General features: G+C 45.0%; 1 protein-coding gene across 2 annotated transcripts in view; it reads right to left on the reverse strand.

Moving 5' to 3' along the window:
• PPM1H (protein phosphatase, Mg2+/Mn2+ dependent 1H) overlaps positions 1 to 24,139 on the reverse strand; it is a 712,578-nt gene that overhangs the window by 343,045 nt on the left and 345,394 nt on the right. For both annotated transcript variants that reach the window (XM_085653356.1, XM_085653357.1), the window contains one exon: positions 12,701 to 13,045. In XM_085653356.1, coding sequence (XP_085509482.1) covers positions 12,701 to 13,045 — 345 coding nt within the window. The remainder of the gene's footprint in view (positions 1 to 12,700; positions 13,046 to 24,139) is intronic.

Raw genomic sequence — 24,139 nt, forward strand, 5'->3', positions numbered from 1 at the left:
TACCCAAAAGGACTGTGTTGTTGTGTTCTGTTTAAAACCAGAGTGAGAAGAACCGTGAATACTATTAATAACAGGCTACTCCTGGCCTTGGATATAGTGAGAACACGCACATCCTGAGTGGAGGCAATGCAGTGTACATAGGAGATCATATAGTAAGGGACTTAGTGGTGCACCTTTTAGCATGGCCTCACAGGATCAATGTATGAACCCTTCACAAATGTCAGATGGCCAGACCACAAAAAAAGATGAAGGGCCTGCTTTTTACTTTTGTGGATGGCTTACTTAGTCCCAAAGTGACGCCTACCTCACCAACTTCTCACAAGTGCATTATATCCTATAGCACTTGTAATAATGCAGACCAGAGATGTACGTCATGTTTATGATACCCACCTCCAAACTCTAAGCCAGGCCCCAGGCTATGAATCTTTTTTCCATGGGCAAGGTAATAGACAAAGAAGTGATACACAAGCAAACAGACCTATTACAAATACATGCAAGGAAGGCATATTACAGTGATGGGTTACCGTAAAGCCCTTCTTTCAGGTGTATCCTTACTGTAGGTACTGACCCATCACTGCATAAATGGGAACAGGTGGTTTGCCTTATGAATTTAAGGCTACTTACTTAGGTTTTAGAAGTTTTAAACCAGAGGAAGTAGTCCTGGAAAGAAGGGAGGGTGTGTGTTCTCTGATATGAGGCGGACTGGTCATCCATCAATGAGTATCAAGAGAGGAGAGCAAAACATTTTAGCACTGATGCAGTAATGTTGTTAATTGCAGGAAGGTTCAACAATAGGCCATTTAACATAATATTCTATAACATGGCTTGGATAACACAAGAAAAACCAATTCTAACCTGTGTAGAACAATGTAGTTAAGGAATGATTTCCTGTAGTATTTTCAAATAAAGTAATTATTAGACATGACATCTTTGACGTGTTTTTCCCCTGTCTTTTTGCTTCTGACCTCCTATTTTTGACTGTGTGCTGCATTTCGTTTTTGCTGGGCACTTTTCCAATGCTGATCAGTGCTAAAGTGCAAGTATTTCCTGTCTAAATTGTGATTATGATTGGTTATCCACGATTGGCATATTTTATTTATTGGTAAGTCCCTAATAATGTGCACTGTAATTGCCGAGGGCCTGTAAATCAAATGTTACTAGGTGGCCTGCAGCATTGATAGTGCCACCCACATGAGTATCCCTGCAACCATGTCTCAGACCTGCAGGGTCTCTGAGTGCAGTTTTTAACTGCCATGTCGACCTGGCATGTGCACCCACTTGCTAGGCCCAAACCTTCCCTTTTTTTACATGTAAGGCACCCCTTAGGTAGGTCCAGAGTATCCCCATGAGCAGGGTGCAGTGTATGTGAAAGGTAGGACATGTGCTGGCATGTTTTACATGTCCTGATAGTGAAATACTGCCAATTTCGTTTTCACAATTACAAGGACTATCTCTTTTATAGGTTATCATTGGAGCTGCTTTGTAACATCTTACATGTGTAACTTTCAATTGGCAAGAGATAGAGATTTGGAGCTTGGATTCCCTGAACTCAGAATTTAAAAACACATCTTTCTGTGAAGGTGGCTTTCAAATTGTGTGTTTGAAAAATGCCACTTTTAGAAAGTGGGCATTGTCATGCTTTACCATCCTGTGCCTCTGCCTGCCTGTGGAATCCACGTCTGGTTTAGAATGACAGTTGGTTTGTTTGTGCATTCACTATAGACAGTCACACAAAGGGAGCTGGGGTGTGCCCTGCATATCCTGATGGCCCATCACGAGCCTGATGGGCCATCCTGAGCTAGAGTGGTGGGAGGAGTTGTTACTGACACCTGAATAGGGCTGTGCTGTCCTCTTACAATGCTGTCTCCACCCCCTACAAAGAAGATCCATGAAAGTATGCCTACTTCCAAGGCCAAAAGGGGTATAAGCATTGGACCTGTAACCCCAGACTTTTAGAACACATTTGGATCAAGAGGAAACTCTGCCACCAGGAAGAGCTGGGGGGCTGTCAGGAGGAGTAGTGCCCCTTTGCTGTGTTGCTTTGCTGGCTTTGCCTGCAGTTGCTGCTTCTGTCTTGGGGAGAACAAAGACTGGACTTTGCTTTTATATCCTGCCTGAGAAGACCCTCCAAGCAATTGTGTGTGCTCGCCTCCTGGTATGAAGTCTCAGGTCAATCAAAGACTTATTATTATTATTATTATTAAGCTTGTAAAGCGCCTGGTTACTCCAATGGAGTGTCCCCGCACTAGAACAACGTAGACCACGGCACCGGCCCAAGCCCCCTCCTCCCCCCCAAGTTCAATAGGCCCTAAGATGTAAGAGGCCTGCTACCAGCCCCCATGGGAAGATAGAAAGAACTAGGTTTTCATTTTTTTCTGAAACATTGTCTCCGATGGACATGTCCTCAGTTCCATAAGTAGGTCATTCCAGGCCTAAGCTGCGAGAAAACCAAAGGAACTACCTCCTGACCGAACCTTACCTTGCAGTACCCCCTGAACTCCTTTGCTGGGAGTTCTGACCAGCCAAGTGGTGCCAGTTCCAGTCCTGGGCCCTCAGAGGTAGTTTTGCTGCTTCACAAACTGAAAATCTACGAATCGCCCCTTCAGCAAAGTTTTTCCGGTGCAAGCTTGCCATGCGTTTGAAAAACCACTGCATTGCTGCAGTGCAGCCGAAAAGATTGCAGCACCTGTTCGCAGCTGAAAGAACCGCTGCTGCCCGAGTCCAGGGCACTGTGTCTCTGACGCCCGAGACCCCCACTCCGACTCAAATGCAGGCTCTGCTAAGGGCTAAAGGAATCAATGCATCACCTGTTTCAATGCATCACCTGTTTGCGGCTGGAAGAATCGATGCAGCGCCTATTTTGCCACCGCCGCATTGACTGCAACGCATCCGGATTTTCCACGCATCAGACCTGTGCGCCAAGTCTACATCGACGCTGGGCTTCAGTAACGAACCGATGCCACGTGTCCAGAGAAACGACACATCACCTCCCTGTGCAGTAAGGAATCAATGCAGCACCTCCTCTCACAGTAAGGAACCAATGCATCACCTACCTTGTCGTCAACATGAAAGTTTAACCTGTAGTGACCTATTGGTTAGCAACAATCGGAGGAAGGTTAGCTGGAAGAATGCAGTAAATACAGTAAATACTGAGTACGTGCACACCCAACTACACGAGGGCCGGATTTCCATTCTGCCCCTAATAGCTGAACCAGAGATGGTTCCTGATAAAATCATGGATGTCCATACTAAAAGGTGTGAGGAAATTAAATCATTGTTCTTCAACAAACCCTCTTCCAACAAGAACTTTCTCCCAACTGCAGATCCTACATGAAAGGCTCTCTCAAGATTTCCAGACCGCTTGAGCCAACTATAAAATACCCCTAAAGCGTGCAAACTCCACTTAGGATACAGCCATTTAGAGCGATATTGTGACCGTGGTCCGTACAGGGAACCAGTCAGCTTATTGGAACATGGTGCCAAGACAACTAGGATGAAGCCTGAATCCCTCATTCTCCTGCAGGACTGGGTGAACCAATTTAAATCTCTACACAGTAGTTCTCCATCTCTCCCTTACTCCAAGATTCCTGTCAAGTTTGGCCCCATGCTGGCTACCACACCTTTTCTGTTTTCCCATAAACCAGATCTCCTCAAAGTTGAAGAGTTCTTTACTGGAGCAGAAATCAGCCTAGCCATTAGCTTGCAAAACTCCGGAAAGGCCCGAGGGCTAGATCGAATTCCGGAGAATCTTTTTATTTCCAAACCAGTCATTTGGGCACCCTACCCTACTTGCGTTGCAAATACCCTCATGGTGAGTGCAGAAATACATACATCATGGAAAGGTGCGGAGATTATTCCTATATTTATGAAAGGCTTAAAATCAGATCCAGGGAATTACTAGCCAATTAGTCTCATTGATTCTAGGCAAAAGGTTTTTTGTAAACTAATACTTGATCGGTTACATTCTTGGATAGATGAAAATGAGATTTTGACCCCGTTTCAGGACAGATTCCGCTCCAAAACCAGTACCGTAGGCCAAGTTTTCAGGTTCCAGATAATCAGATGGAAAGAGGTTGATCTAAAAAGGGTAGCCTCTGTGTAGCTTTTGTTGACCTCAAGGCAGCATTCGATATGGCCCCCAGAGACAAGTTATGGTGTACAATCGGAGACCTAGGGCTTCCTGATCCTCTTCTTGACATTATCATTCAGCTCCACTGTGATAATTTTGCACACATCCGCTGGGGAGTTAATGGGGAAACTGCCGATCCTTTCAGGGTCGACAAGGGAGTCAGGCTAGGATGTGTGCTTGCCCATACTTTGTTTTTGTAGTTTATCAATGGCTGTATTGATAACTTTTTGTGCTGCGATGACTCCCTGGTACTGAGGGGAACCAAAATACCAGCTTTATTGTTTGCAGACAATACCTTGTTAGTATCTAAAACTCCCAAAGGACTTGAGACCCTACTGAAAAAGTTTAATTCATTTTTTCTGGATCACAGCCTAGTAATCAACACAAGTACAACAAAGTTTATGGTCCTTCACCCCCACAGAGGATTTTGAGGGGCATTGACCCTAGAAGGGGAGGAGCTAGAGAGAGTGCTTGATTTCGATTACCTCTACTTTTGTTTATCTAGTGCCAATATCTGGGTTAACCCGGTTACAAAAAGCACCCTCTTACTTAACCACAGGACAACCACTATTTTAAAATTTGTGAATTAAACTTCCCTTTACCCAATCTCCCCTCTTCTTGAAGTTTGGAGGGTCTAAGCCAGTGGTGCCAACCTTTTTTGTTATAGGAGCTACTTATGTTTAAAGAAAATAATAATATTAGTAATGTAATAGTGGGATACCACATAAGATTGCATTAGTAGCCACCATATGTGAAATTGCTAGCAGTGACCATCTCAGTGCAACAGATAGGGATGCCAGAAGAAATGTAAATAAAAAATACATTGTCAATTTGGAATGCTTCTACATGGGTAATATGTAGCAGCTGCAATACCCTTTCCCCTGATGCTCCTGGTGCCAAGGTAATAACATTAGCAATTAGCCCCCCCCCCCCCACAATGCCACATGATTTATCACTCTAAGATCATCTTTAAATATATTTTCAAAATATTTTGGATATTCTTCAATCATCAGCTTACAAGTTTTAAAAATACACACTTTTTCGTCTTGAATACACACTCCCAATTTCGTTCTATAAATTAATTCAACCAAGCAAATGCTTCTTATTAAGAAGGCTGGGCTCCACACAGGAGAGATACTTAATGGTAGCTGGGGAGCTACCAGTGGCTCACGAGCTACAGGTTGGAGACACGTGGTCTAAGCCATAGCTTCCACTGCATACGGAGCAGAACTATGGGGCTATGGCAACCTAAATGCCCTGGAAGCAGCCGAGAACAAATGTTTGAGAGCAGCACTTAAACTCTCCCAAAATTCTTCATTAGTCTTCAAACAAGATGTAGGCATTCGGCCGGCCCATAGACCCCCCCTCCAGTTAATCTGAAACCGATATTTTACTGGCTGTGAGTTTGGTCAGCACCTGAGTTGAAACACTATAGGGTGGGCATAAGTGATGTTTTGGACAGGACACAGGTAGGGGTGATGCTACTTTGGCTGGATTATGTAAAGGAGTCTCTTTTTTTCATGGGTCTGCAAGAGTACTGGTTTGAGCCAAAAAGAATCACACCAGCAGTGTCAGTAAAGTTGAAGCACACCTATTGGGTGCACAAGAAGGTAAAACTCTCCAAGCAGTCAGGCTTGGGGCACACGACCAAATGATTTTTCGAGCTAAAGCCACTTTCCTCCTTCGAGAATTATATGGACGATGTTGATCCGCCATTCACAACAGCCCTTTATATAAGGTTTTGGTTGGGCACACTCCCATTCACAAAAGCCCTTTATATAAGGTTTTGGTTGGGCACACTCCCATTCACAACAGCCCTTTATATAAGGTTTTGGTTGGGCACACTCCCATTCACAACAGCCCTTTATATAAGGTTTTGGTTGGGCACACTCCCATTCACAACAGCCCTTTATATAAGGTTTTGGTTGGGCACACCCCCACATGCTAAATTTACTGCCAAATGGAAAGATAGCCATGGAAGTAGCAAAACTTGTCTTGCTTGCAGAGGGAGTGATGAAACAGATAAACATTTAGTATTCTTATGTCCAAACTACCGCAAGCAGCGGAAGCGTTGGCTTGTTCCCTATGTCGTCTCCTAGATGTTTGCCGGTGCAGGATAGCCCTGAGAATATGCAGAGCAGATACGTCTCTGGTCATTGTTTTTGCTATTGCTAGGTATCTACAGAGAATCTAGCCAATACGGCGCAAAGTGTTCTCGCTTTTGTCCCCCCAGTCATAACCCAGTCCTAGCTGGTTATGTTTTGGCTCTGGGCCACTGAGACGTCACTTTTTAATACTGTATTGTATGGTTTTATTGTTTTTACCATATCCATGCTGCTATCAAATAAGTTGTAAACTATTTGAATGGAATGCTTTTAAACTATTGTAAAGGTGTGATGTGTCCGTATTGTATTATTTATCTGTTATCTTTATGGTCTGTGACCGAAATAAAGTGTCTAAAGAAGAAGAAAGATAAAGACTCATTCGTATGCCAGGATTACACACGCGTGTTGATGGAGGCACCATCACTGTTTGAAAGAATATAGTTTAAGAAAATTCTGACACATTCATTCACCTAAGGAAGATGGTGTTTCCACAATCAGTGGGTAGCACCTTCTGCTCTAGGATGGGCTGGTTGCCATCCAATTCATAAAAACCAAGAGAGTGGATGAGAGAGGCCAGGGATCGGCGGTATGCATAGAACAAGCATTTGCAATGCAATAGGTCTCGCATTTACGCGAGTTTGAGCTATTGGCATTGTAAATAACAATGCCTTTTATTTATGTTTTACAGACACATAAATAAAAGGCATTGTCATTTATAATGCCAATAGCTCAAACTCGCGTAATTACGAGACCTATTTCATTGCAAATGCTCGTTATTTTATCCGTCCTTCACCAGCAGGATTTACCTTTAATAAGGAGAGGGGTGGAAAGTCTTTCCTCTAATGGCCCCTTCTCCATCAGGCCGTCGGCGGAAGCTTTCCATCGATTGAGCCTACAGTGGCTCCGTCAACGGAAGCTGGCAGTCTACCCAAGTCTAAATAAGGTGGAAGGGGCAATGTTTTGGGGAACAGGGTATTCCGCCACATCTGTGACAGAGTACGCTGTCTGCACAATTGTAAATCAGCACCTTAGTAATAAGTTTGTTTCTCTGCACAGCGTTATGCCTATTCATCCTTTCATTCTTCCAGTGCTGATATCAAGACTACTGAATTAAATAAAAGAGAGCTTTTTTAACACAAAATACACCTGTTGTGTCTGTAATATTGCAATGGGTTGCATTACAAAAGTTACAGGTGACTCACAGAGCGGTGCCAAGTCAAACTATCAGGGGAGAGGATGTGGTCCGTCGGCTAGACTGCTGACTTTGGTGCTGGAAACAAGGGTTCGAGCCTCGGGGTCGCGTCCACATCCTGTGATTCTGGGCAAAACACTTAATCTCCCCGTGCCAATGTAAATACGGTGCTCGTGTAAAGCGCTCCGATACCTTCGGGTCGAGTTTGCGCTATATAAATATGCAAAAAAACAAAAGGCCTAGATTGCTTGGTGGGTCGATGAGCGGGTTCGAAGTAGTTTAATCACGGATTTGAAGGCCATCAAACTCTTAGCTGTATCAGCCAATCAGCCTTCCGAGGTCGGTAATGAGAACTGCTGACTTGGGTAATAAATAATTCAGCTATTCCTTTAAATTGAAGGCCTCTGTTTTTGTGCTGCTAAGGAAACGCAACAATATTATGTCAGGTCACTCCTCCGTTGCCAGTATCATAAAATCGAATGAGTGTTCAGAGAGCTGAATCATTTCAAGTTGCATCTAATTGTACAAATCACGCGCCCACAGTCACTAAAAACGGGCTCCCTTCAAGCAAGCCAGTGGCGCGCGTTCTCGTCGGCTTCCGCATCTCCCTCTGTCGTGGCTCGCGGGGAGCACTAATGATGAAGGAGGCGAGGCCAGCATGCTGCTGTCTTCTCTCAGCACAGTGACACCAAGCCTGCTGCCAAACCTGGAGTGGACGAATGCAGAAGGAGTTGGATCTGAAGTAAACACACAATGACGGCTCGCAAGCACAGGACCTTTAAGGCCACCAGTAGGCGGTAAATCTTCTAACATAACCTGCCTAAGAAGGACCATTGTTTCCAGGATACTGGTACTGAAATGTGTCTGCCGGATCAAACAAGCATTGGCAAAGACACAAGATTTGACCTAAGGAGGCTATTGCATGCAAATTGCATGTGTGCATACCTGTACTACATGTGTTAGCACATACAAGTCAGACTTGTTGGCTTTGCCAATGCTGGTTTTGCTTTATGCAGCTGGATTGTGTGCCCTTTTGTGTGTGTGAATTAAAATATGTGTTTATATATGTGTGACTTGCACATGATTCCTTTTCCAAACATTGACAAAAACATGTTGCAGTTAAAAAACCCAAGCAGGAAGTGGGATAAGGGAGGGGGTAGGGGAGAGAGGCACGCAGGCTGGCATATGGTGAGCACTTTCGCGGCCGCTTTGATGTTTTCAGTGGCCGCGCGGCTCACTGAGAACATCAAAGCGGCCGCGAAATGATCACACAGGCTGCCAAATGGTGCGCGCGTCCGGCACACATGCACTGTATTTGGAGGCCTGAAAGCACTAGTTTGCACTTCCAAATCCCCCATTTACAAAATCTCTCGCGAGAGCAGCGCTAAAGCGCTGGCTCAGGCGAGACCTAAAAAGGAGGAGACGAAGCTGCCCTATACGGAACGCCGACAGTGATCTCAGTAAGCTCTGACGAAAGAGGTGGATATGAGATAGTGTATCTTGTGAGACAGAAATGGCTTAATCCCACCTAGTGCTGTGCTTTTAGCATCAGCTTCTTTCAGCCAAGTTATCTAGCTAATATGGTTAATGAAGTGATATGCCATGATAAGCCGTGTGCCAAAGGTCACAACCTCATCTCTATCATATATAAATTAACAGGGAAGAGGCACCTAATGTCCTAACAAATGTAAAAACTCCAAAAACATTCTTAATTTATGTTCTGAAATTCAAATCAATGTGCTCTTCTGGGGCTGTATTACTTATAGGGCATTCTTTCCTTGTTCGTGCCATGGCACACCTTTAAGCAGGTACGCCAGGCACAAACAATCAAAAATGATTGTGCTGCATACAGGGCAGGCGTAAACTCAAGGGTGCTCAGGGGGCAGCGCATTCAGTGAAATACGAAGTGACTGCATCAAAGTTCCTCTGTGTTTCACAGTGCGGGCGGCAACCCACCTGCACTTTTAAGAGGCGAGAGAGATCCCTCAACAGTCAAGTGCAGTGAGTGACTGTACCCACCTTCAGGGGGATGTCTGGGGGTCCACGGGACCCCCTTCCTTTCACTCCCTCCAGAAGCCTGGCTTCAGGTTGCACACTGACAGTGCGCCACCTTTTCATGGAGCACTGCACCTCTGCACCCGCATCCATAATACAGCACAGAGCTCAAGTGAATCCCTCATTTGCATGGCGCCACCCACCTGTGCAAATGAGGAAACACACTCTAAAGATAGCTCCGGCACTACCTGTGTGCCAGCGCTATCAGTATTAAAGACGGCGCCGCAATAGCGTTTGCAACCCCTTCTGGAATTCCATAGTGCCCTCAGGGTGCAAAAAGCAGGCACACACGCTCTCTACACCCACGGGGCACTGTCTGTAACAGGGCCCCTGGTATTTTTGCTTAAGATGTAAACCATTTGCCAATTGCTTTGCAATGTGCTCATCACTTTTGGAAGCTGTGACAGGTTATGATATGAATAACCAAATACTCTTGAGTTACAGATGTGAAACAGCCAGATCGATGCACCATCGATCATCACCGCGGTATCCATGCACCTCTCAGCGGAGATCAAGGACCCTGTGCCGCTACAAGGCGGAAAGCCTCCGGGCGAGGAGGGTGCAAGATGTTACCTGCCTCCATGAAATGATGAACTAAGTCAATGCCAGTTATCTCAGTGAGTTTTGCAAGGAAGGAAGATTTGGAAAAGGGTGACAACTTTCCTCTTCTAGGTGATAGAAAATGGAAAAGAGTATATTCAGTTTTTTTTACAGACATATACATCAAAGTCAGTGGGATCCACTTACAACACTGCAAAAAGCAAGATTAACCAGACAGTGTTCTAAGACTTTGTGCATATATTGGTGAAAATAACCGACAAGTTTCAATAACAACAAACCACGGGTTTGGGGGCTGTAGTAAGAGATTAGCATAATGTGAAACAGTATATGATACTGAGATTATTATTTCTTTGATCGGCAGCCGTTCTAGCTTGTTAACCAGTTATACAAAACACCATAGCACTGTCACTATAGTATCACTCAATGCTTACACTGTAGCCACTGTGCCCGTTCTAAATATCACAGGGAAGGTTCCTTTGAAAGGTCACTGACTGGAGTAAAAACTCTTGTGGCATTTAAAACCTCGAGGTAGAAGATCCAAGGGTGAGTTTTGTAGATAAGCAGAACCTAGAACCAGAGAAGGACCGGTTCCAAAAGGAGCAGAATTCCAGGAGAAAGAGTAGAATAAATTAATCCAGAGTCTAGAAAATAAATCTCAAAAAGAAAAAGGGATGAACTAAAATCAGTAACTAAGCAGCGAAGCACCCACTGACAAAAAAGTTACCCGAGCATTTGCAAGTCATGGTGCTGATGGTTCCAGCTTCTTATACATGAAGAAACAGGAAATGGGTAAGAGACAAAAAGCAGTTAGTTACATGCAGGAAGTTACTTCACCGTGATGGACTGGGCTAATACCATAACCAGCACAGAGGGTGGAACCTAAGCCGATTTTTCGGCAGAAAACATTTTTACTTCCTGTTTTGGAAGAAGGCAAAACAGGAGAGCCTGACTTCATCTTGTGCAAGGCCTGGTCATTCTCAGAAAACTCACAGTTAGTATCAAAGTGTGAGGTAAGTGAACAAACATTCCCTCTAGATTGGCTTCAGAGAGAACACGATGACAAAATTTCAAACAAGACTGCGCGTGTGCATGAGTGCCAGACTCCAACAAGTCACCCTAAGATTAACACAGGGCCCTGTCTCCTGAGAGGTTGTGCCGGTACGGAGACAAGGCACGGACAGCCTGCCACAGAGACACTGTACACTACAGAAATATCAAAACACACATACATAAGACACACATCTTTAAAGAACATTAGATCACAACGCATCAGGCTCCACACCAGGTACCTTTCCCATCACTCTTTGACTTTACGACTGTGTATGACCCTGTACAGTGCCTGACAAACGCCTCACGAAAGGGATGTGGCTGGGGATGCACACCCCATCCAGGGTCCTATCAGTGCGGCAAGGTCTACTGAGAATATGCACGAATGATGCTGGGCACATGAGAGCAATGACTCGGCCAAAGTCACCCACTCACAAACATCTGCATGAAGACCGGAATCAGACAGCGGGCGGTACTGCAATACCAGAAACGTACTTCGCATAAAGGAAGATTCAATATCAGAGGCCAAGATGATGAGGGAAGTCTATCACCTTCTCATTCACACAAACAAGGGGCTGTGATCACTTGCTACTGAGGCTACAGTCCCTTGAGGAAGAGCCGGGACACCGAGCAGGCAGGAGAAATCTTGCAGTGTGCAATCTACAACATCCTGATATCTTGAACCCACCCCTGAAGTCACGTGAATACACCCCACAACTATAAAATTGTAAAGTGAAGACCCCCAAAACGTAACAGGTGAATAAAGTTCAAGGAAAAAAGTGCTAACATTCCAGCATGGCTAGCAAAAGCAACCCTACTGGTGAAGGAACCAGGGTCTTAAATACAAATTGTCCCTGGTCTTGCATCTTGTATCTGTCTTTATTGCTTGGTCATTCCACAACTTCTATCCAGACCACCGTGCAGGTAAAGGCTAGGGTCCCATGCCAGAGTTCATTTACTAAGCAGGAACACAAAATATTACTTTCGAGGATGGCATAAAACAGCACAGAAATGGAACTCGGATTATAACAATGTTCCCTCGACACGTGGGAAGATTCAATGTACTGGCATTGCTTACTTAGGACAGGTTTAATTGTCAATGCACTCGAGGTACAAGATGCGATTCAATCATTTGCCAGGTTATAACATTTGCCATGGGAATAAAAACAATGATGCTGTATCTTGTATTCAACCTACATCTGATGACACGTTACTTTTCTAACTTATACCACAAAGTATATACCCAAATAAATGGATAGAGTTGAAAATGTGGACTGCTTTATCATCTATATTATGACAAGGGTGAGTAACTTAGATGATAAAATTGCGTGTTACACCCGAGAAACATTTAACCATCAAACATACGGATGAATAAGTACACATTAGTAACATAAAAATGCCAATCAGCACACACTGCAGCAACTTACAGAAGGTTTGGGGGACGGGTTAATTATGATATTAGGCCAGTGTACGGGAATCGGCTATTTATGGTAGACAGATCCTAGCAATGTATACGAGCACAGATCTCAAGAGTGAAACAGTTCTACCGGGTGAAAGTATACTGTAAAGTAAGGAGTACCAAAAGACAGCAGTCTCCATGGAAACACCTACCATTTCTTTGAAAGCGTTCTCAATGGCCCCAATAATGAGGCATTCGTGCGGGATCTTCTTCTCGGTGAAGAAGCGTGTTTGAGGGGTGCTGGGCGAGCCGGGTGCGCTCCCGCCTCCGCGCAGGGAGGCCGCCCTGGTAAGAGTCTTGTTGTTGGCCATGGCCGTCTCTGGCTCCTCGCCGAGGCAGGTGGGCGGAGCCAATGCAGAGTTCTTCAGGATGTCTATGATGTCCTGCAGCTGCTCCACAATGTGGTGCTGGAGCAGCTTGGACGCCACCACCGCCGCCCCGGCTCCAGCATGGCCATCGAAGAGGGCCCAGTAATGGAAGGTGATGCCATCTGCCTCCTAGGAGGAAGGAAAGAAACATAAAGCTGTGTAAGCGGTGCACACTCACAGCAAATGAAACACATCAGTCCAGGTAGTACCAGCAAATACTAGACATCTGCTTACAGCGAAAGGAACGACTGCGTAACATCTTAAATCTCAGAGTAGACAACTGGAGCCAGATGTCAGTACAGGGAAATTTTATGTTTGGCCTCAAAACTTATAAGGGGGTGTGGGAAACTAACGATTAAGCTAAATTACACAATTACAATGAGGAGGCTTGATGGGCGCATATGGGTCAGGTACCACCACCACGTAGGCTCAGTTACTGAAAGCATCAATGAAGTGCTCGGATTCTCTGAAGAAGAGCTGCATTGTAATTAGCTTTAAACATTACCATGGGTAGACCTGAGCTGTTGAAACCTCTGAAGTCTCATCAAATTTGGAGGGTAAATTACCAACTCAGTTGACATAATAAATTATTGGAAACCAAGAGTCATTTTTTGAATAGAAAAAAGAAGAGAATCAAACGTAGAAATTGGTGTGGTGAGGGGGTGGAGGGACTGAATAAAATATTTTAAAAAGAGGTTACAATAATATAGGGAGATTGAAGCAGGAGCGGGCAATTTGTGTTTTATTTTATTGTATATAAATGCATGATTTTTTCAGCAAAGACACATATTACGCATCAAAAATGCAGAATACACGAGGAGGTGATGAAACCTATCACTCTAAGCCGAATGCTCCGCATTTCTTCACTTCGAAGCTTACCCTGGAGAGAGGAGAAGGAAATTACAGGGCTTGTCTGCTCCTAAACAACTTAAAAGCATGTAATTATTGTCAATTTGCTAGAGAAGTGTGTTGTACAATCAGCCTACTCTGCAAAATCTGGTCTGGCATGCTACCACAGTGATGTAAAACAAGAATTGACATAGCTAATAGGTCTGGTATCAGCTGACAGCCTTTTGGCCTTCCGGAGGCTTGTTTGATCATAGTTTCTGCAAAACTGTTGCCAGGCCCTCATTAATCTAAAAAAACAGATTGGCTAAAAGCAAAAATATTTTTGGGGCGTAAAGTGGACACATTGCGTGGGAAGGCTGTTCATACTACTGGATAATTGGAATTGATGGTACACAGGTAATACTTCCAAGAAGGGTGGGGGTTGTAGGATGCTCGTTGAGTTGTTGAGTTGTAAAACAATAAAAAATGTTTCAACAAAAAAGTAAAGTGGACACATTGCCATAACCGTACCGGTCACTTATGAGAAATGTATGTGTGGGTGCGCTCCTTGTGAAAGGACAGAACAATGTCACTCACGGTCAAGTTTGCAAATGGCTGACCCACTGCCCCATGCTGTATGCTATAGTGGGTGGAAGAAAAGTGTGAATGACACAATATCAGCTCAATGAATGAAGAGGGTTGGTTGGAAGGCCCTTAATTAAATATATTCTACTTATGATTTTAGTAAAATCAAAAGGCCGTGGCTATGCCAGACCTTTTAAAAAAAAAAAAAAGACATTTTCTTAAGAATTCTCGATATTGCATTTTGATCATTTTGATTAATGCATGCACAGGTACTATTACACTCTTCTCCTCTAAAGCTCCACAAACTCTTCCAACCTGCATTATTCAATGATTCCTCCAACAACTCTGCCAAGGCCAAAGAAATTGTAATCACAGGAGAAACTCCACAATGTATGGAGGGGGGAACGGGAGGCGTGGGGTTCTAGGAGCTAGCGGCCTCCATTACTAGATATTAACCACAGAAAGCTGCTCCTAGTGAAGTGTGACCCTACCACAGTTATAGAACTGTTGTGAGTTGGGACATCTCACAAAAAGTGACGGACTCGTCTCACACACCACCTGGGGTCATGCTTCATCATCGGCCAGTCCTCACCCTCCAAAACCTTCGTTTGATGGAGGGCGGGCATACACCTGGAGACAGGGATGCACTTCTAAACTAAAGAGTGGGGGCCCGTGGGGTGAAACGTGAAGTTAAAAATCATTATAGTTATCAGAAAAGAATGTTTAATGTGGCCAATAACTATATGATGCTAAAAGCAAAAGGACGGTGGATGGGGTGTTTAGTGTCCCCTAACCGTCTTGTGGAAGGTCGACATGTTTCTGCCTAGTTGGCCCGACCGGGTCCAGGGCATTCATCAGGACCTAAGTTTGAATTGGGGCTCCGTTCTTACCAACAGGTAGCAAGAAAGTACCACTGCGCGGGTGTAGCGGGGGCCACACTCCGCTTCCTAATTGGCTTCCAACCGTCAAGCCTATAGGGAGGAGTTACGTTACGTTAACGTTACGTTAAAATTATTTGTAACGCGCACTATCACCATCGGTTTCTTGGCGCTCATTGACAGGTAACGTGATCCAGGATGAGAGGGTTAGTCATATGCGGATTGAAATAGCAGGGTTTTTAAAAGTCTGCGGAAACAGTCGTACTTTGGGCAGAGACGGAGTGAAAGTGGCAGGGAGTTCCAGGTGGAGGGGGCCTGGACAGAAAATCTCAAGGAGTGAACAAACGATAGTGTAATAACTGTAGAAATGGGTCAAGACACAAAAACATAAAAATGAAAAGAAAGAGCGCATGCGTAAGTTCCTTAAGGTGAGTGACTAATCACGTGACTTGTGCCACTCTATGTGTGTACACAAACAGATCGAGAGTCAAGATGCTCTCGTAGGTCTTACCCTAGTTGAGACAACTACTTGCCACATGGGGGGAAGGGAGGGGACACTCCTGTTCATTCTGGAGGGAGAGAGGGTAAATCATAGTATTTGTCAGAAAATTATCATCCGGTGTATGGAACCTTGAAATTCCACATGTAAGTAAAAACACGGTCATTCACACAGTAACCGACCAGAGGGGTTCAGTTACGGTATATAATGCATTCATACTCTTACTGTCTCAGGCAAAATGTCCCGCGTTCAGCCTACGGTGTTGCTCCTGGTCCTCCCAGATGTAGGAGTGAGACCGCGCGGTCAGGTTTAAATAGTGTGCTTGAAGGATTTAATTGGAATCAGCGTTGGGTAGTTACGGCTGAGAAGGGGTTCCTGGTGTGTTATTTCCGGTGTCCCGAGCGGACGTGAGGAAGATGCATGCAGCGCGGTGCCTGGTTAAGTGATGGCCACTGCAATTGGCCAATGGAATCGTCCCGGCAGCGGCGTGTGCCCAAAAAAGGAAAGCGAGTCAACGGACCCGCCCGCGGTCGGACTCACGTGTGAATAAGCGCGTCCTGGGTCGTCTAGGTAACGCAGGGGTACGATGTGAAAATGAGTGCTGATACGTGCTCCAAGGACCAATACGAGGTGTTGAAATGGGCGTGGGCAACCATGCAGAGCCAGTAGTGCTTGTGTGAAAAAAAAGGAAATGGTGAAAGCGTCGGGGGTTGCCAAGGTGATGCGGGGATTGCGTAGAGCAACGGTAACGATCCACAGCATTCACCCCTCGTTTTTCCAAGCAGCTGTCGCCTGAACCGTGATTGGGCATGATAAGGCGAGCACGAGAACAAAGTGTCAAGGGAGCGCCCGTGGTGTTAGTATGTTTGAAACGATCCTGTCTCACATTTTGTGTGTAGGATGGGGGAGGTGGGGGACAGTCTCACAGTACCATAGGGGCACGAAAGATACCCAGTCAAAAAGGGGGGGGGGGAAGAGGGGGTTTTGTTATTTCAGTTGCCCATTTGAGGGTGTTGGTGTAGAGACAGTAGTTAATGGCACGGGAGGCATGATTGACTAAGTTCAGGTCATAACGGTAGAAGAACATAGGGAGAGGGATTATCTACTCAGTTGGAGCCATGGGATGTCATCGTTAAGGCCCCTCTCATGGGATCGCAGACGGAAGACCCAACGTTGTTCCCTTACGTGAAGGGCTTTTGAAAGGTCAAATTTACTTTTGTTCATGACTTCAAGGATAGTCCATCGAAGGTCGGTGTCCTTGTGATGTTTTTCCAAGAAGTGACGTGTGAGTTTGGTATTTGTTGTTTTGCATCTTATGGTGCTGTAATGTTCGTTAATGTGTATCCTGATTTTTCGTGTTGTCATGCCAACATACTGGAGACCACACGGGCATGTCAGGAGGTAAACAACATTCTTGGTGTTGCAGTTGCTGAATTTGCGGAGTTCCCACGGTTTACCTGTGCCTATGTTGACTTCTTTGGTGTTGGTAGTAAGCTTACAGGAAGTGCATCCACCGCATGTAAAATGTCCCATCACTCGCGGTTGATCCCAGAGCCGCTGTTGTTCGGTGCCATCAGTAGTTGGCATGCTGGCGTGAACAAGTTGGTCTCGCAGGTTTTTGTTGCGTTTAAATGCAAATAGTGGGGGATCCCACTGTTTTCCTGCGCTGTTCAGAATGTTCCATCTTTTCCTAATTATCTTCTGCACTGTGTTTGAAACAGGGCTGAATGTGGTAACGCATACTGTTCTTTCGGTATTCTCTTTCACCACATCCTCCAAAAGTGCTTCCCTTGGGTTGTTTCTTGCCCGTTTCTTAGCCTTGCGTACCATCTTTTTAGGGTAGTGGCGATCAACAAGTTTTGTTTCAAGATGGGATGCTTGTTTTTCGAATGTAACGATATCAGAGCAGTTCCTCCTTACGCGAAGGAATTGTCCAACCGGGAGGTTTTGTCTCAGGGCCTTGGGATGGTAGCTCTCATATAATAGAAGGCTGTTCCTGTCGGTGGGCTTGTTGTGCACTTTGGTGGTAATCCCTTCGTTAGTCATAGTGATGTCTAGATCGAGGAAGATAGCATGGTTCTTATTGATTGTGTGGGTGAATCTGAGATGTGCATCTTTGGTGTTAACCCACTGGACAAATCTTATTGCTTCTTCCTCGGTCCCATTCCATATTATAAGGACATCATCTATGTAACGTTTCCAGATCCTGAGATGTTGTAGGAATGGATTGTGTGGATTGTGGATGAAATCGTCCTCGAATTGTTGAACGTACAGGCAGGCCATACTGGGGGCAAAGGTGCTCCCCATTGAAGTACCAGCGATCTGGTGGTAGATGACTTTCTCGAATTCAAAGAAGTTCTCAGTGAGCGCAAGTTCCGCACATTCCATCACGAAATGTTGTGGGCTTAAAAAATCCCACTCTCTATTGAGGATGATATTTTCCACCACTTCCAAGGTGCGTCTCTGTGGTATGCTCGTATATCGAGCTTCTATGTCCATAGTTATCAGCCAATCATTGGTTGTATCCACCGTGAGGTCTCTGAGGAGGCAGAGGACATCCTTTGTGTCCTTAAGGTAAGACGTAGATTCTTTAACAATGGGGCGAAGAAACCTGTGACAGTGACTCTAAAGCTGATCCTATACCAGACACAATAGGTCTGCCTGGTGGAGGCATCTGGTTTTTATGGATCTTCGGGAGTGTGTAGAATTTGGGCATTCTGGGTTCCTCATTTATGAGGAAGTTTGCCTCTTGTTTAGTGATCCAGTTGTTGCAGAGTGCTTCTGTAACCATGCTTCTGATCCTGGTCATTAATGGGCCTGTGGGGTCAGTTCTATGTACGGTGTAGCTTTTGGAGTCAGAGAGTAGTCTCAAGCATTCCTCTCGGTACATATCACTGTCCATAATGACTATGGCACCCCCTTTGTCAGCTGGTTTTATGGTTAAATCTTTGTTGTTACTTAGATTTTTAAGGGCAGTACGTTCATTCCCAGTGAGGTTGTCGAAACCACGAGTGTTCCGGAAGTCGATGTCTTCAATGTCTTTCAGCACGGCCTGTTCAAATGCAAGTATGTGACATGAAATATTCTGGTTAGGTGGTTGGAAAGTGGACTTTGTTCTCAGCCCAGTTGACTTCTTTTCCTCCGCACCCTCTTCTGTGTCTCCGAAGAAATCGCGAAGTTAGATTTTCCGGAAAAATTGGGCCAATTCCGTATGCAGGACAAAGGGGTCATTTTTGGGTGTGGGAACAAATCCCAGACCCTTGGAGAGAAAGGTCGTCTCATCGTGCGAGAGTATGTGTTTGCTGATATTTACTATGTTGGTTGGTCCCTGCTCGTCGAGGGCATTTCCACTCTCCCTCTGCTCCTGGTTACTACTACATGGGGTGGTTGTGGTTGATCTTCCCATTGGACCCTCGTGTTTCTTCGTTTTTGACGGCTTCTCCCTCTGCCACGGCCCTGGAATAAAAAAGGCGGTTGGCCTTGAGGAAAGCCAAACCCTGGTTGGTAATATGGTTGTGGCCAGAAAACGAACGGAGGAGGTTGAGGTTGTGGACCTTGCATCATCGGATGGTGGTAACCCATTGGTTTTCGAAATTGTGGTCCTGAGCCATTCACTGCTACTATTACTTCTTTCCTCTCCAGAGCTGAATGTCCAGTTCTAGGGGGTGGGTCTGAACCGTTGTCTTCTCCCTGGCTGTTGGAGGGCTGGTTTGTCATAGTGTTCGTCCGTGACATATGGGTAAACCGTTTCTTTACAGAATTTTTGTACATCCTTCCGGAGTTTCGTAAGTTTTGACTGTGTAAGATACTCCTTGTAATCAGAGTGGTCTTTGTTGATTTCCTCAAGCTTCTTCTTAAAGGCTGAAAGCTGGACCGTTGTCTTGAGTCTGTTGTATCTCGATAAGGAGTGCATCTGCCAGTTGTCTGGCGGTGTTAATAATAAGAATGAGCCAGTCTTTTGTGCACTTCCAGGCGATGCTTGACCAATTAATTCTGAACTCCTTATTGTTGAGGAACAGTCTTGGTTCGTTGGTAACAATAAGGCCTTTCGGGGCCGTGTTCTTCCGGAGGTACTCCGTCATAAATGCCCCATGAAGTGCTGTGCGTATTTGTTCCTTTTTCTTAGAAGAGAGAGCTTCCCATTCATCCGAGTTTTTTACCGTATTGGTGACTATGGTTTCTGCTAGTAGAGATGGTGTGTTTAGGATCTCTGCTAGAATCTCATCCCCGAACGAGAGTTCGGTGTCCATGATGCAAGTTGGGTAAGAAGAGTGTGATAATTTATCACACTTGGAATTAGCTATTTTAGTTCGGGGGGCAGACACCGATCGGTCTGTCCTCTTGTTCTGGTCAGGGATATATGCGACTCAGAACAACCCCCTATCCTTAGGGAATGGTACCCCTAATTGGCCAAAGAAATCACTTCTGCAATATACCCACATTGTAATGCGGCCTGTAGAGAGAGTTAAGGAAACCCATGATCCACTATCACTGTCACATTTCTCCTCAGTGATAAGACAAGTAACATGGCTTCAGTCTGTGGGAGAACTCCGTCTACTACCATCAAGTCTGCACCTGATACTGACGAAGTAGAAACACAATCAACAATCAAAATCACAGATCTCGACCTTGGAGCTGGGAAACCAAGGTTCGAGCCTCGGGGTCGACTCCACATTCTGTGATTCTGGGCAAATCACTTAATCTCCCCGTGCCTACCAAAAAAAAAAAAAAAAAAAAGAATCTGTCCTTGTGTAAAGTAACTGGTACTCATGTAAAGTGCTCCAATACCTTTGGGTCGAGTTTGCGCTATATAAATGTGCCCAAAAAAAAAAAAGCCCATCATCTCCTGGAGCCGTATAACGATGCTGCAAGAGGGCAGAAGAGGTCTGTGCACTTCTTTTTGGTGTCTCAAACCGATATATTAATTTTAAATATCTCTGAGTTAATGCATGCTTATCTGACAGCAGAGCTTGACAACACAAAGAGGTAGTTACTGCCATGTGTTTCTGAGCCCGCACTAGCACAAGAGTGGGGGTCAACTGGGCTTTATGTAACAGCAATCAGACAGTCCCACCCTATTGGTGCACTAGGAACGCATCTAAGCACTGCATTACTATAGAATCAAAACACACTTGAAACCTATAGGTGGAAGAAACCTAGTTCTGATTGGCAAATCCATAGCACAAAGGTATTTTGGGCACTCTTCCTTTCCTCCCTATCTCCGATGTGTCACAGACCGCAATGCACGGGTGAGGAAAGAAATAAATGGACCTATATATTAAAAGTATATGTGTCATTTACCTCCCTTCCTCATTGTTATTCACAAAACAGAGAAAGATTTCTGGTGGTTCGTGACACCCACCCCCTACTTGTGAAATGTCTCCTATCCATTGCCTCTGAATAAAAAATACATAATCTAGCATCTCCTGCAACCATTCCACACATCCCTCATAGTCCTTCCACCTCCCAAAAGGCTGGGTTTCCTCAGTGACTATGGAACGTCTGTCCCATGCTGCTATTTACTGCATGATTAAGGGGGATATGCCAGCCTGCATCTTCACTCGTGTGTACTGCTCGACTAATGGCAACACAAGGCTGGCTAGACATGCTGCATTAAAAGGCAACAGAACAGGGGAAGGGACGGGTAATATGAGGATTCGACTCCTAAAAGAATGTTGAAGAAAAACAAAGGATGGATTCTGAACTTAAAAGGCAATCTTGGGGTGTTTCCTTTGGCTTTTAGTGCTAATTACTGTTTTAGCACAAAACAGAGTATGTGCCGACTGCTCAAGCAGGCCTCGACAGTCTTCCTCCTGTATTGTCCCTAAAGCACGAATAATTAACACTTGCGTTTCCTATGGTCCATTCCTCACTTTCATAGGCATCCCCCAAATAGATCCTGATAAAAAATACTCGAAACTTCTTGCCTCTCTCTAACTCAGTGCTTAATTTGACCCGATGGTTTCCAGTTCTCGGCACCGGCACTTCATTGTCAACATTGCCAATTATGACAGTCTGCCACATGGTGCCGCTGTTGGTCTAATTGCAAAATAAGCACAACAACAGTGATTATTAATCCAACATTCTTTACCAATGAGTAATACCTGCAGTCCAAGCCATGCTTCTAGCTTTGGGGGCTTCGAATAGTGTGAAATGTCACACTTGTTAGTGTGTGATGGTTAGTAGTTGTGTTGGTGCTGTCATTGGCAGCGCTGGCAGGGGCAATGCGTGATGCAAGCTGCAGGGGCCTCCTCACAAGGTCCCTGGCACTTTTCTTTTTTTCTTTTACAAATTAAGCACTGCTCTCACTGCCATAATTACTGCGCCCCTCCAACTTCAATGGAAATATCCGCAACCCTATGCCAACGACTTCACCTCCATCATGGCTTCTGCATCTTTTCAAAATACAGAAAGAAAAACATTTTGCGGCCCCCTTTGTTTTGAAACTAAGAAAATAACTTCTTCTCCCGCTGTCTGAGCTGCTATCATGACCCCTTTCCCTCTGATCGAAGACATCTTGTGGGAATGGCAGAGGCAGAGGCAGGAGAGCCGCACTGGTGGAAGCAGCAGTGCATCTTCAACTCCAAAGCGGCATGACTGTGGGGCACAATCATGTTTTTACCTGCGACGGTTTTCAGTGGTGAAGCCGTGGTGCCATGGGCCCTACTGCAAACACGGAAAAAACCCTTCCATTACCTGGTTTGGTAGTACAAACAAAAGCTGCAGTTGGGGTGCAGTAGGTCCTGCAGGCCACTGGGCCATGGTGCCACTGGACCTGCTGCACTGTTGATAGCTACACCCCTGGCTGTCTTCTTCAATCAAACACCAAAAACATACATATCCCTCATGTTGGGCAACGTACATGCCAAGCTTTCAATTTGCATGTACCCAGCAGGAAAGGATCTCCGTTTTCACACACCAACTAATACTTAACAGACTAACAACCAGACACGTATACGAAAGCTTAACTGCAAGTAAACCTACAGTTCTGATAAGCCACTCAAACACCAAACACACCCTGGCTAGTGACGTACCATTAAAATGCGTGTATTAGTACGCATTGGCAATTACAATGGGATACCATTACTAAGCGAAACTTTTACCACGACTATGCCTTTACCACGCATGCCATTACAACGCAAAAACATGCGTGGTAAAGGTATAGTCGTTGTAAAATTTTCTAAGGTAAGTGACAGTCCTCGCACTACATTTACACTACCCAGCACGACCCCCCTACACTACCCTAAACCCTAAAACACTACCCTACACTCCATATACACCACAACACTACCCTAAACCCTAAAACACGACCCCCTACACTACCCTAAACCCTAAAACACTACCCCAAGCATGATCCCCCACACTACACAAACATCACAACACTACCCTAAACCCTAAAACACTACCCCCAGCATGACCCCCTACACTACACTTACACCACAACACTACCCTAAACCACTACCCCCAGCACGACCCCCTACACTACACATACACCACAACACAACCCTAAACCCTAAAACACTACCCCAGCACGACCCCCTACACTACACAAACACCACTACACTAAACCCTAAAAAAAAACACCCCACCCCATTCCCAATCCCCCTTAGCTCTCTCTCCTCGTGGTTCTTCTCTCCTCCTGGGACCTTCTTCACGTAGTCTCCGAGGGGCGTTGCACGTCGTTGTGAGGAAACAGCCCTAGTTTCCTCATAACGACATGGTTCGTTTTTTTTGTTTTGAGTTCGCATGTGAATACCTTTACAATGAAATTTGTTGTAAAAGCATACCATACATGCCTTTACAACAAATTTCTTTTTAACGACATGCGTGGTATTTGCACATGCGAAGAAAAAAAAGCCTAGTATTACTTTGCGTTGTACAACGCATGTGTGGTAGAGCATGCGTTGTAATGGTATGCGAAGTAATTACTACGAACTAATGGCTGTTTACCCTTGAAGGTACCTAGCTGATGAATGCTGCAAGTCCACATTAATGACAATTAACCTATACAAATATAATTATTAAAAAACAAACAACAAATTCCAGTGCCTGTATCATTAATAGAAGATGGTGATGCTTAGTAAGGTGCTAATTTCAACACCGCAGATTCTGGGGGCAACTGTTAAAATGGAACTGACTGGGTATCCAGCACCAGCAGCTTGCGGTATCTGGTGAAAGAGCTTTTGTGAATGTTCCAGGTGGACTGAGCCGCTTTGTATATCCAGTTGATGTGGTGATGGAATGATGCAATAAAACATTGCAGTGTTTACAGTCAGCCCATGATTGTAGTGCCAAACGGAATCTGGAATGTTTGTGACAGCAGGAGGCCACGTTGGATCAATGGGGCGTTGTTGGACTTGGTCCTCTTTGCAGGATCACCCGAAACCTTTTGTCTTCACCCCTCCTGATTTTGCTGAATTCATTCTTGCTGGC

This window comes from Triturus cristatus, chromosome 4_1 (assembly GCF_964204655.1).
Source record: "Triturus cristatus chromosome 4_1, aTriCri1.1, whole genome shotgun sequence".
Lineage (NCBI taxonomy): Eukaryota > Metazoa > Chordata > Amphibia > Caudata > Salamandridae > Triturus > Triturus cristatus.